At 25.4% G+C, this 14441-nt stretch overlaps 1 protein-coding gene across 6 annotated transcripts in view; it reads left to right on the top strand.

The window, feature by feature from the left end:
- LOC113549416 (high affinity cAMP-specific 3',5'-cyclic phosphodiesterase 7A-like) overlaps window positions 1–14441 on the top strand; it is a 110154-nt gene that overhangs the window by 58891 nt on the left and 36822 nt on the right. For all 6 annotated transcript variants that reach the window (XM_026950695.1, XM_026950698.1, XM_028188582.1 and 3 more), the window contains one exon: window positions 10040–10103. In XM_026950695.1, coding sequence (XP_026806496.1) covers window positions 10040–10103 — 64 coding nt within the window. The remainder of the gene's footprint in view (window positions 1–10039; window positions 10104–14441) is intronic.

The raw sequence follows: 14441 nt of genomic DNA, 5'->3' as shown, positions 1-14441 counted from the left end.
TATATTTAAAGATTTACCAAAAACAAGTTTTATTATGATCATATTATTAATAAATAAACTAAAATGCTTTTTAATAAATTTAAATTTTTTTTAAAGTTTATTTTAGTAGATATGTTTTATTATTACAGCTTATTCTAAATACTATTCACCACAAAACGTCATTATTTAATTTATCTAATAGGTAGCTATATAGAATATAATATATTATGGCTGGTTAATGATATTTCTATATTCTAATGAAATGTATGTAATTATTATTAGTTTATAATTTTTCTATTTTTCATTGTACCTATTACAATTATTAAAATTTCTATCGTGAGGTACAATTGTTTTCAGACTAAAAATGTAAATATCTTGGCTATAATCAACGTGTAGGTACAATAAAATAATATATTATTATTATTATTATCACATTACAAGTAGAATTGTTTTGGAATAGATTAATACAATCTATTAAAATACGAAATGAATCAAATTAATTTTTAGCACAGTATCAAAAAAAATTGCGATATTTCCTTGTATACTCTGTGACACACTAATACACGCGATTATATGAGAACGTACATAAAACAAAATATATAAAAATATTCACCCGCATATATAATATACAATGTTGACAAAACACTAACCTCATTTATTTGACGGCAATTTATATGAGCGCATTAAGATGTTCTTTTCCACTTCTCTAGTGATCATTTCGTGTAATATTTTATGACCGTGTGTTTCATTTTATTTTTTTTATTTCTATCATGTCGGGACACATTTTTACATGCTAATGAAATGAAATATCTGTGTATACGAAAAAAAAATAATTATGATGAATGCGTGTTTATTGTCCATTTCTCCATCTATTTATAATTCGAATTTTGAAATATAGTTGAGTGATGTTCGGATTGTCAGCCTTTTTTAAATTTTCTAATTAAAAGTATTAATTTTCTATTCTCATATCAATCGAATTTCTATAATTACCTACGTATTTTTTTGGCCACAGTTTCCAATACAGAACTTGTTTTTCCCTTTGGATGTTATTGATCTTGGCTCTGGTATTTAGCACAGGTCGGGAATAAATAAGGTCGTGTATGTTCGGATACAGTGTTGGACGTAACCGTCATCAAATTAGTTAAAGTCGCACTTGCTCCAACCCTCACATTCGTGTATAGTAGGCCGTCAAGTTTTGGAACTGTTTCAATACTAACGAAAAAATACGCAACAACGTGCCGAGGATGTCAAGAGAAATATTTTGATAGCTTTGTTGTTTATCGTTCTCGCAGCAATACTAGCAAGAAATATAGTGATTTAGCTCGAGTTTTATTAGACGTGTGGTAAATTTTAGATGACAGGATAAGATGAATGTTCATTAACCGCATTTTTGGAGAAGTATCCGTCATTTGCCAAATTATAATCATTACGATAATACTATGTTCATCGTCTTTCAGGGCATTTAATTAAAATAAAACATTCATTAATATTATTTATAACACTGAATAAAGTAGTAATTTTTCTACTTGACTGCTTGGAGAATAGTATTTGATTACATTTCAAACATTATAGTATACAATTTAGTGAATAGTTCAATAAAATTAATAAGGATTAAACAATGTTGCAAATAATTTTTAGATGAACAAAAATAACACTAGAAATTCTTGGTCGAATTGATTTATTGATAAAACTAACTGTTTGTTAGCTGTCTCGTTTTGTTTTGTTTGACTCTGATGAGTCTGATTACTCAAATAATATATTATCGTCTTTTCATATTATTGTCTAATTATCGAGGTATCAAAAGAACTAAATTTGATGAACTTTCTTAATTTGTTAATAGGTGCTCCATATGTTATATATTAAGTGATTTTTTTCATAATAAAAAGAAGAATATATAATGAAAAAAGTTACCCGTATTTTATTTGTTAAGACAAAGTTTTATTATTTTATCTTATGAATTATGTTTATTACTTGTTCGTATCTCCATCGCAAAGAGAAATGTTTATTTATTATTTATGTTTTTAATTTTTTTATTCTGTGGCGCACTCACGATAATCGTTTGAATATTTTGAAGGACAGATGAGGCTTATACAGTCCTCTGCTAAACTAAGTATTTTATACAGACAAGGGTTTCTGAGGTATTCATCTAAGGTCGTTGGAAATGCTATTTTCGTCACGGTTGGGAGATTACTACTCATACATTGATGCAGGGTGAAGGAACCAACCGTAAGTTGTAAGGGGTTTAAAAAGAACCCTACGGTTTATACTAAAATGAGTGGCTCGGTAAAAACCGCAAAACCATTGAAGACATTTACTTAACTTTATTTTGAGGCTTAAACAATTGAAATAATTGTGTTTGCCGGAAATATCTAACGATTTTGGAATAAAAAGTGTTGGTATTCTTATTAATACCTTGCATACTATAGTTTTAAAACTTATATTTGATCATTATTGTGCAAGTTAAGCGGTTATATAATATCACATAAAGAAAGAAATGTTTGTTCATATTTTATCTTTTAAATTTAAGTCTCATATTGAAAGTTGTGTATACTTATTACTTATATAATAACATGATTTATATTACTAATAAGTTTATTAAAAATGTGCCTAGCTAATAATATAATTTCGTATTCAACGTGGTTTCATACCTTTTGGGTGTAGTTGCGAAGTAACATTGTTGTATTCTAATATTAATATACTTACTTTTTATTTAAATTATTATTTAATTAGTACCTTTGTCCTATAGTTATTATACTTATTAATTATAATTGTTTTCATCAGGTGATTTAACAAAAATAATATTTAAATTATACTCTAGAAAATTCATTATAATGTACTTATTTATCTTTGCCAAATGTTTTATAAAACAATAATTATTTTATATTATATATTAGTTTATATAGTGTATGAATTCAACTTTAAATATTGGATTTATTATCGGTTTTATATTAGAATATTGCCTAACAGAAAAAAAATTGTCTCTACGTAGCCCTAGAAAATAGCCATAGTCAAATCCGCTTAATTGGAACACATCGGGTGGTGATCTATCTGTCCCCGTCATCTGACTGTCCTAATGAATCGAAGTAAAATGTAATGAATACATTTGTTCGAGAATCTGCGTATTTGTCCCAATTAAGCAATTTTAAACTAAAATATTAATCGTCACCATTATATGGTGTTCTCATCAAACGGATTCTACTGTACTAATAATATAATCATTATTTTTTATTATTGTATTACAAATAATATATTCTTTTAGTTTTAAACTGGTGATAATATCGAGAATTTATAATGCTATTCTTGGATTTATGTTTCAACCGTTCTCTGCAACGATAATGAACTACATATCCCTACCTGGGTTATAAATCAAGACAAGTCGTCGTTTATCATTCGATCTTTTAGTTTGAACAAAAAGGAAAGGCTATATTTCGATTCATCTGTAAAGCTCTCTTGGACAAATCGTCATTTAAACCCAATAATTAATCGTGATCGGTCATGTCATTCGACGAATATAATAAATTGAGTCAACCGTTACTTTCTTTGGCGCTAGTAATGGCGGTTACTATATGTGATTTACTACGAAATATGGAGAAGAGTCAATCGATTTTCAATTTATCAATAATTATGGGACATGTATTAAATCAAAATACATCACTATAAATCTTCTTATATTTCAATCGTTAGATAAAATATTTTGAAGTGGATAAAAATATTAAAAAATAACGATCAAGAGTTATATAAATTTTTAAAATCTATTATTACCGCGAATAAAAGATTTATGATATCCTAATATTAAATATTAAATAAATGTTCACTTATTCTCAGTGCAGTAATCAAAACAAGTTATTATTATTTTTTGTGGAAATTTAATTTCTAATATTATGCGTGTCCGTAAATTATAATCGTATTTCAAATATAAAAATTACTTTTAAAAAAGATATAATTTATAATCAAGGCAAAACGATTATCATAATTATACTAATTTTTACTCAGTATTTTCATAAGTACTGTAATTTTAGGTAGAAAACCTAATTATTATATACCTATGTTTTTAATTAATTCAGTAAATTAATTAGTTGATAGGAGTCATACACCTTTATATCGCTTATAGAATAAATTTTAATTATTAAATAATATTTAAAAATGAAAAAAAATTGAAATTAATATAATTAATTTTAATACACATAATATTAGTAAAATAATATATATTTTTTTTTAATACACTTTTTATTTAGTAATATATCTTAATAATTATATTCTTTTAATTATTATTAATTTGTTCGTATAAGTATACCTATTTATTATACTTATATTACCTATTATCTCTTAATTATAGGAGTAGTAATATAATAATTGTATCAAATACCACAAGTTAAATTTTTTACCTCGGGAATTTACGATGTCAACATCGTTAATTAGGAACTACGTCTTGAACCTGCATTTTTTGATAATGGTTTTGATATTTATGAATGAGGTATAAAAAATTTCAGACAGATTTTTAAAATCATCTATATATACATATAGCTAAATAACTTAAAATAAATAAATTGAACAAATTATTGATGAGTTTAAAATTAAACACGAAAAAATAGTTTATTTATATTATTTAATTTAACTTTTAATCTGTTGTACTTATACTTAATAATTATTAAGTTTGATAAGTGCTTGGATTTCGTTGGTCTGGGTAGTTGAGTCTTATATTATTGGTTTATGGATTATGGATATAGAACTAAATGTAGTGTTCCAGATATCTATTTAATTAGTATGAACGTTTAATCTTAAAATGTGACCATTAGCAATCGTATTATTAGCTTAGATTTTAAGTGGAGTAAGAATAAATTTTTTTGGGAAAGTAAATAACATTTTCATGCTGCACTTTTATAAATTGAAAATTAAAGACTGATTGTCACTATGTAATTTTTCAATTTTTTGATTGGTTTCGATACAATCATAAAAAAACACAAATACAAAAAATAAATCATACGTCACCAGTTTTCAGTAAATTATTGACTATATTTAAATTAAACTTTTAAAATATACTACTGACACTACCCAACATTTTGTAAGCAAATATTGTGAAATATTGATCTATAATATATGATCTAGTCAATATAATATAGTAATACATTGTTGACCATTTAGATTTTTGACACTGTTATTAACGTACTATTTTTCTAATAAAATATAAAATATGTATTTAGAAGACAATTTTATAAAAAAAAATAACGATATTGAATAACTTATTATACGTTTAAGTTTTTTTTTTTTTTTAGAGATTTCCTAATTTAATTTACTTTTTATTACTACGATAGTTATTTAAAGACTCAAATATGAATTAATATGACATGTGTCGCGTAAATTCCATGACAATCGTCCTCTGAAAACATTCACTTAGCTAGAGTAGTGCTTAAAATAATTTTTTTACAACGGTAATAAATGTTGACAACTCAACTTAATTAACTTAATATTAGTCTTGACTGAATAATTTTTAAAGTGCATTTTTTGTTTAAAAACGTATATTATATTATTAATATGATAAGTTTTTTTGTTTATTCTTAAACTTTAAACTTTATCGTTTAGATATGTATAGATAGCACTGATCAATATCTATGTGAAGAAATTACAGTTTAAAAATAACTAACTAATACAATTTTATTTAATAAGTATAGAGTTATCTTTTCCATGAAACAGTAAATTAAATATAATAGTAAAGCTTCGAAGAAAAAACGGAATTGAATAAAATAAAATGATCTATAGGTAAGTCCATTTAATCACAAATGATTATCTGTAGTATATGACTTGATAATTTTAAAAATATATTACAGTAATAACAAAAAACCCTCTTATACAATATTTAAAAATAAATTTCCATTGTTTTGACACTAAAATTAATTATAGCAATTTTATAGTGTTTATAAACAGAGCAAAAAAAAAAAAATATGTTTAAAAAAAATTTAGAACTTTCGTTAAAGGACTTGTGAACGAAAGTGAAGATGGTATTGTTGTCATTATTTCCAATTATTTTTCAGCTCCTTCCCGGAAACAATCTTATTAAATGTTGTTTACATTCATAAAGTTAAGCATGTTACAGCTTCAGTTAATTGAATCTCCAAAAATTTTGCGGCCTCGTCGTTTATTAAAAATCGTAAGAGCTAATGTTTGAGTATTCAATGTGTTATTTTATACACAATTATAATTATCACACAGCCCGAATATTATAGAGGTAGCCTATGGATAAATTTTGAATATGTAGGTACTCCTCGTTTTTCATTAGGTATACTTTACTATTGATAACATTACAATATTATGCCCGCTACTAGAATTTTATTATTCTAATATCTACGATATTTTCTTGCTTTAATGGTTATAACTTATAACAGTCATGTCTTATACCCTTATGGTGTACTATTAGTGATCGATTTCACGAAATTAACGCTATTGGCGTTGACCCGAGACACTCAAGAGACATTTTTCACTGTTCGAAGGAGGTCTATAAATTATGAAAATACCCATAAAGGCCGAACAGCATATCCATCAATTCGTATTCAGTTGTCAAACTCGAACGATGGTTCAGAAGCAAGTTATTGATCACAGGAAGTCACTGAACCGTTGAGTGCCTCCATTAAAACGGCGTCGCCGGAGTAATTCCTCGAATATTTTTAAGTGTTCAAATATTCAAATATTTAATTATCGTATTTATTTTGTTATCTTGTACAAGATAAATTTTTAATCCATTGGTGACCATTATAGAAGTTTATATTTAGTTACTAAAAGTGTGTTAAGACTACTTAAAAGCACAAATAAAAAAATATCAAGATATTAAAGGTTGTGTACTTTTTTATGAATGTTATTAAGTATTTATGACAAAACATTTTATTTTAATATATATATCCAAGAACAAATAAAAGTATGGGGATCTTTTGACAGTGATTTATCAAATAAAAATAACATAAAGTATATTTTATTTTTTATTTTACTCTAATAATATAATGTGTGTCTTTAACTATAAAAGAAATAATTGGAATTCTTCCAATATATTATGTATAATAATACGTAATAAGTTATAATTTATGCATAGATATAATATAGTGTTAACAAGAATTGTTGAATTTTATTTTATTGTTAAATAGTAATTTAAAAAGCAAAATAGTAGTCACAAAGTAATTAGGTAGGCTAGGTAAATAAATATAATATAATATAATATAATACAATATCTATGTGTACCTATAACCTTTAAAATGGTTCCATACCCTATAACATCTAAGTAACTATTGTGATTATGTAGTGTAAAAACATAAAAGAAATAGGTGCTTAAATTTAGTGGCAGGTTTAATTAACTAAAATTATAATTGAATGTGTTTGTTCATAGAAATTTGATAAAATAATAAATGTTTTAATTATATAATTATATCTTTAAAATAATATCCATAAAGCATATCCTATGGTGAATTGTATTTCAATATTAATCGATTATTAGCTAAATAATTTAAAATAATTTATTAAAAATCCCGTGTAAAGTAATTAAGTTTTTTGAAGATACATTTTTAAGTTTAATATTGCTTGAGGTATATTAAATCGTTATTTCATTTACCTAAATTATATTTTTTTTCCGCCTTCACTTGTTTATATATAGTTTAATAACATAGAAATAGCAAACATATAAAGTTTGCTTAAACAAAAACAAGAATGATAGCAGAAATTTTATAAACTGTATACTTGTACTGTTCTTGCCTATTAGACAGAAATAATACATTGAAATAATACACGACAGAAATAACACTATTTATTCTTACATCCTAGGAACGATTTACGTTTCGCAATTACCAAACAAGCGAAGGTGGCTGGGTCATAAATGTTTTATTATTCTGTACGTCATGTGAATTATTATTGGTTATACCTAAGTACAATAACTGGCTTAATGTACTTTTCGACTTTTTTTGATTTGCAAATATATCTGTACAGTGTACAGTTGATTTTTATCATTTTCTCGCCACACATCGCAGAAGTTGCTTTATAGTATCATCCTAGTCTTAAAAATGGTATGCATTTATTATTTAGTTATATATTATAATATATACATTAAATAGCGTTTTATATGATAGAAATATATCAAATGTTTGTAAACTATAATCAAGGCATTAATTTTCCAAGTTAATATTTGAATAATAAATTAATAACGCGAATGTTACATACCACTCGAGTCTGAAATCTCAAATGTATATTTTATATACTTGTTTATTTTTGTATCATTTAACAATCCTAGTTCAGAAAATTTCATTGTTTATATATATAGTTTTACTTATCATTTGTTATTCTTTTTTAAATATTGCTGTTTTATCAATATGGTTATAAACGTATATCGTAAAATATTTGGAAAATAAGATAAACAACGTATTAGTTTTTGAAACATTTATTTGATTATAAATTTAACCTTTTGTTTCTATAATTATTTAAATTTAAAAGGATCAAAAATTATCACCCACTTTGTCGGTTTGATGAATTTCAAAGTATGCAGTAACATCTGGAATGGTCGTCTGTATTTTAGTCGCTAGCCTTGTCAACTAGCCAACTATCTAGTCGGTTTAATTAAAACTGTTGACTAAATAAATATTACCACCAAAGAGAACATGGGGTCACATAAAAAAAAACATTGCTATTCTAGAAACAAATAAACTTCGTTTTTGAACGCACCAAATCATAATTAATCGGAACTATTATATGTAACCGTCTTCGAGATCACGGTTTCGAAGACTTAATTAATGAAATATAATATTAAGAAGAGAATAGATAGAAATACGTAAACAAGTTTGCATATTTATATGTTTCGTGCGCATGTTTTTGACGCATTGGCTAAATTCGTTTAAATCTTACTGACCATAATTTAACATAGTTCATAATTTCTATCCTGAAAATAAAATACTAACTTATACCATCCGCTCGAGAGCGACAATAGTTTTTACTTCTTTTCTTATAATCACGCTACTCAAAGTTTTTTACTTTCATAAATCATAATTATTGATGCACCTATTCATCATAATAATGGAGTATCTAAATATGGTGCCATACATATCCCTTTTATTATCCATTCATATTCCGCGAACAGAGCCATATTCTTCGACTATTTTCGCGCAAAACCTTAACCCACCGATAATTCTCCGGTTATCTGACATTTAGTGAATATGAATTCTTATGTTTATTCTTTTATATTCTAAACATCGTTGCCTAATAATGTATTATTTACTTTAGATTTTTGATTATTATTATTTTTGAAATGTGATTGCCCTCGTTGATAAATTAAAGAATAAGATTTAAGTATTAATTATTCTAATAGAAGAGGTGTAGTAATATAATTTTAAAACAATTATAAAAAAAGAGATAAAACTAAATGTTTTTGTACCATAGGCCAAACACTAAAATTGACCCTTATACTTGTAATTACGTATATAACAGAACATTAAGTTAAGTTAATAGCTTATATTCTTAGGGTACTTGTTATATTATACAAATTATATTTTATTGTGTTTACTCTATGAAAGATGTTTTGAAATACTATACATTTTGGTTTTATTAGTACAGAGAAAAATGTAGTTTTTGCTCCCTGTTTTTTTTATCTTATGATAATATTATTTAATTGAATTTTTGTGTATATATTTATAGATAGTTAAATTAATTAATAGTAAATACAATAATTCTTATACAGTAGTTATCTAAGAAACTTGTTATAAAAACTATTACATACGCGTTTGGGCTGAAAACTTTAAAATTATGAACACTAGATAATTTATATATTATTTATTATATACAACTTATATAAATATCAACAATTATATATTCTGCAAATTAAAATAAAATATCATACTTATTGATTATTATCATAAATAAGTACGTCAAATTAATGTAAGAAAATAAATATTTACAAACGATATGTATATTCTCGATATCTGTGTATAAATATTTAGTTAATAATTGGACATATAACTTTAAATGCATACGCTTTATTCGTTATTTGGTGGATGATCTTAGAAAGGTAAAATAATCTTCTTATTTTATTTTATTTCAGGTAACTGCTGATCCCACGAATGTATCGGCTCATTCTCCAGATGTGATTTACATTCGACTCAGAGGTAAGATAGACATAGTAAATAAAATATTTCAGTCATTAAACTGTGGTTTAACTTTTCACACGCCGCCATACTTATGAGCCCAAAAGCAAATGAATATTATATTATATTATATCCACACATGTGTTGATTATATAAGTAGTAAATTCTCAAGGATGGGAATTTATGTTGAAGTCAAGTCATTTTTTTCGACTTAACGAGATTATTTGAATTGAATTCTCCCGGTAGTTTAGTTTAATACTTATAACATTTTTATGTATTTAAAAAGTTATTTTATTTATATTATTTTATTCTAGCGTATATCGTAAATATATTGTTAATATATTGTACATAAGATCAAGTTTATTATTTTTATTGTGTTATGAAATATGCATAAATCAAGAGTAATAAAAAATTATCTCGACTTCAGACATACATATTTTATATTACTTTCCACTCAACCGAGTTATTTCATAAAGTGAAACCAAAATTGAATTCGTTGTGTTTTTTTGTTTTGAGCCAAATCCAAATCTACGTTTAGATTGTTTTTAATAATCGAAACTCGCACTAATCATTGCATATAAGTACAACAACGTAATATTAATAATATTTCAAATTGCAATATATATTACATGAATCGTTTGATAAAAAAATATGCGTGTGTTTATCAGTTCTTTTGCTTGATATTACTGATATTATTCTTCGTAAACCACCACTAGATTTAGGTACCTATGAATTCCTGACGCGGAATGTTCGAGACCGCACGCGTGAAATTCTGGTTTGAACGTTTTATAATAGTACAACAATAATATATTGATTGTACAAATAACAATTCGATGGTATTTATATTATGATCTGCAAAGACTCTGATGACAATAAACCTGTACAGCTGTTCACAACACAAACCTGTGGTTCTTTATGTACTTTTATAAATCAATTTCAATTACTTAATTTGCATTTTATTTAGAGAGATTAAATTCTAAGCGTACCGTTTTATAATTGTATAATTGTATGTCTGTGTGCATGATATGATAGAAAGAGTTAGTCATAAAATCCATACACTTATAAACAACTCGTGAACGTCGTCAATTCTCATTAGTCGACCAAATTTTAGAGTTTTCTGGTTTGTGTTTCACCATATGCATATTGGAACCGGAACCCGTGTGTGGAAATAATTTTTGTGGTGTGACGGAATCAAAAATAATGCGTCAACCCCAAGTTCAGCATACAAGTTATTATTTAGTGAATTTGGCCATTTTCCCGTGCTTACTGGTGAAAATACGGTGTAGTTTTGTTCCAGACTTTTGGTTTTCCCAGTTTTCTCTTTGGTAGCGGAAGTCGAGTTACCAAATACTCGTAGAAAAAAAAAACGTCTTTGGAATATTTATTGTACATATACAATTATGTGGCACGGACTTTTGCAGCAGTTTATCTGCGAGCTATAATTTTTATCTCGGCTGAAAAGGAAATGGTGCCGCTTCGTTAAAAATATAGATGTCTACCCTCATCTATATTTATAATCATTTTAAATATAAAATATTTCACCTATCATATACACTGCGTATTTTCTAGAAGAAGATATTCACTCGGGCTTTTAACCGTGTTATTTCAATTGGAAAAAAGATAGCGCTGAGCGTGGAAGTGTGTGTGCATGTGAAAGGTTTTCTCATATGCGTCTATTATGCAGTAAAACACCATGGCCAGCCGTCATCGTAACACAGGAAAATTATGTTCCAATACGTGCACGGAACGTCGTTAATAAATCTATACATAGTAATATTATGTACATAATAGTGTGAACATTTGTTTAATGACTACGTCTGTGTGTAAACTGACTAAACTGTAAACTGTAACTACTGATCGTTTGAAATGTGTCAAGGCTTTCGGCAGATTGGCCGATACGCAACATATATATTATATTATTAGAAAATATAATGACAATACATACTGTGTAGGTGTATCAGTAATATTACTAACGAATACGTGGCTTATCCTGTGAACCAGATTGCACATTATGTAAAACAATGCATATTGTTACTCAAACTATGTATGTATATATGCATATATATGCATATATATTATATATATAAAAATAATAATGCTTAGGTACATAGAGAGAATTCTTTTTTTTATTTTTTATTCTGATTGTGTATGTACAATATAAATAAAATAAATACTTTCAATTATGAAAACAACAACTTTGCATAGTTTAATTGAATACTTAGTCTATACACTCTAACGTTTAACTAGTCTAACTAATAAGTTTTAAAAGTAATATATAGTTTTATGTAACTATGAACATTTTAGAAATATCTATTAGAAAATGTTCTTCGATAAATTACTTTTCACCAACATATTTTCATTAAAAATAAATGCTTTACCTGTTTTACCTATTAACGCACAATGATATTTAGAAATATAATGCTTAACAACAATATTTAAGTTATACTTGGTAATAACAGATAATACTAGATATTATAATAAATATGTGCAAAATATAATTTTTTGTACCAGCAAAGTATTTATAGCTTTATTAATAATAAATCATAACAGATATATAATATATAAATGGATTTATGCACTTATTAATGTTTTTATTATAGTTTAAATTATATAATTTTCGAACTAATGATATTTTTGAAAGTTTACCTAATAATATCTATTTAAAAATTTCAATCTATTGTTAAATTAGTTTAAATGTTTATTTATTATAAATGTACTATTTTGAAATATAATACTTATGTACAACAACATAATATAAGCATATATTATAGGTGTATAAAATGAATTCATTTTTACGTAAAATTATCGTTACTGATTTTTTATAAATTTCAATTGAAGACAATTCTAGAATTGTTGTCACGATAAATTATAACATTCGTTATTTTACAAAATTTTTAATTTATAAAAAAAAGTATTTTTTTTTTTTAAATATTAGATAATGAATGTATTCTTTTATAATAGCTACTCAGTTATTTGACAAAAAATGTCTTATAATATATTATATTATTTGTCAGCTATTGAATAAATGACAAACATATCATTCATTATTAATGACAGACATTTCAGAGAGAAACTCGTAGATGATGCAGTAATTATTTTTTTCAAATACCACTCAAATATCCGTCAAACCGTTCGTCATTAATTATTATTATTACTTATTAGTGTTATTATTATTAAAATTATTATATTACTATTAATATGAACAATTACTATTATTAGGAATATTGTTATTGCTATTTCTATTAATATTTCGTTATTACTAATAGTATATTACTGTGGAATTTATGTACAAAATTATGTTTTTGACTTTCAACGATACTGTGAATGATAACGATAATCTAACTGTAGTTATCGCACGTAAGCCATGATTAGTGGTTGATTAGGCATTAGTACTGTTGATGAGTTTGGTAAATTAGCGTTTTGACTGTAAATCACATTTTGGTTTAATTTTATAGCTATAGTTAACTATACATATTATTTACAATGTTAAACGGGTTGGTTGTTATTATTATTTCATTTTATTTTCTCATTGTGTAATTTATTTATATAATATTAATATCGATATTGCAACATTATTTACGTTTTGAATGATATTAAATCAAAATGTAGAAAACATAAAAGTTTAATTGCAAACTTATTTTCAAAAATTTGTAGTTTAAATCTATCTAATGATAAACCTTGTTTACAAATATTTTTTTCCATCCAACATAAAAACGATAAAACGAACTCGTAACGATGTATTATTTTGATTATTTAGTATTTTTATTATACATTTGGCCGATTGTGTATTTTCTAAACAAATAATGACACAGACCGAAACATTATAATGATCGATGTCGTGTTATCCAATTGTGATGAGACAACATAAATATATTGTTTATTTTCGAAATCTGGGTAATTCTACAACAGATATTTCACAGAATTGTGGCAATTTTGTATGTCTCTCAAGTTTTTTCGTTTGTTGAAAGGGCGGATTTCTATTTTATAGACTTTAATATTGTAATATAATATTATGTGATACGCGTATTCCAATGTTATAATAGTAATTGGAAATTGAAATGTTTCATAAAACGTTATTGAGATTCAAATATCTAACTTTAGCTGAAATAAAGATTCAATCTATGAGTTTTAAAACATTGATTGTCATAATATATACATTTTTAGTCTGCCATACTAAGAGATACATTTTAAAATTGTGTTCAAAATATTTTTTTACCTAATGGAGAATAAGCAAATAAGCTATAATGTTAATGCCGGTACCTGCAGATATGCTTATAAATTGTATTGATCACATAATTACTCCATCAATATAGATATTTTTAATATCTTTAAAGTCCATAATTCTTTATAATTCTATAA

The sequence above is a fragment of the Rhopalosiphum maidis genome, chromosome 1, assembly GCF_003676215.2.
Source record: "Rhopalosiphum maidis isolate BTI-1 chromosome 1, ASM367621v3, whole genome shotgun sequence".
Classification (NCBI taxonomy): Eukaryota; Metazoa; Arthropoda; class Insecta; order Hemiptera; family Aphididae; genus Rhopalosiphum; species Rhopalosiphum maidis.
Note: the sequence above shows the minus strand (reverse complement) of the source record. Positions and strands in the feature narration are given on the sequence as shown.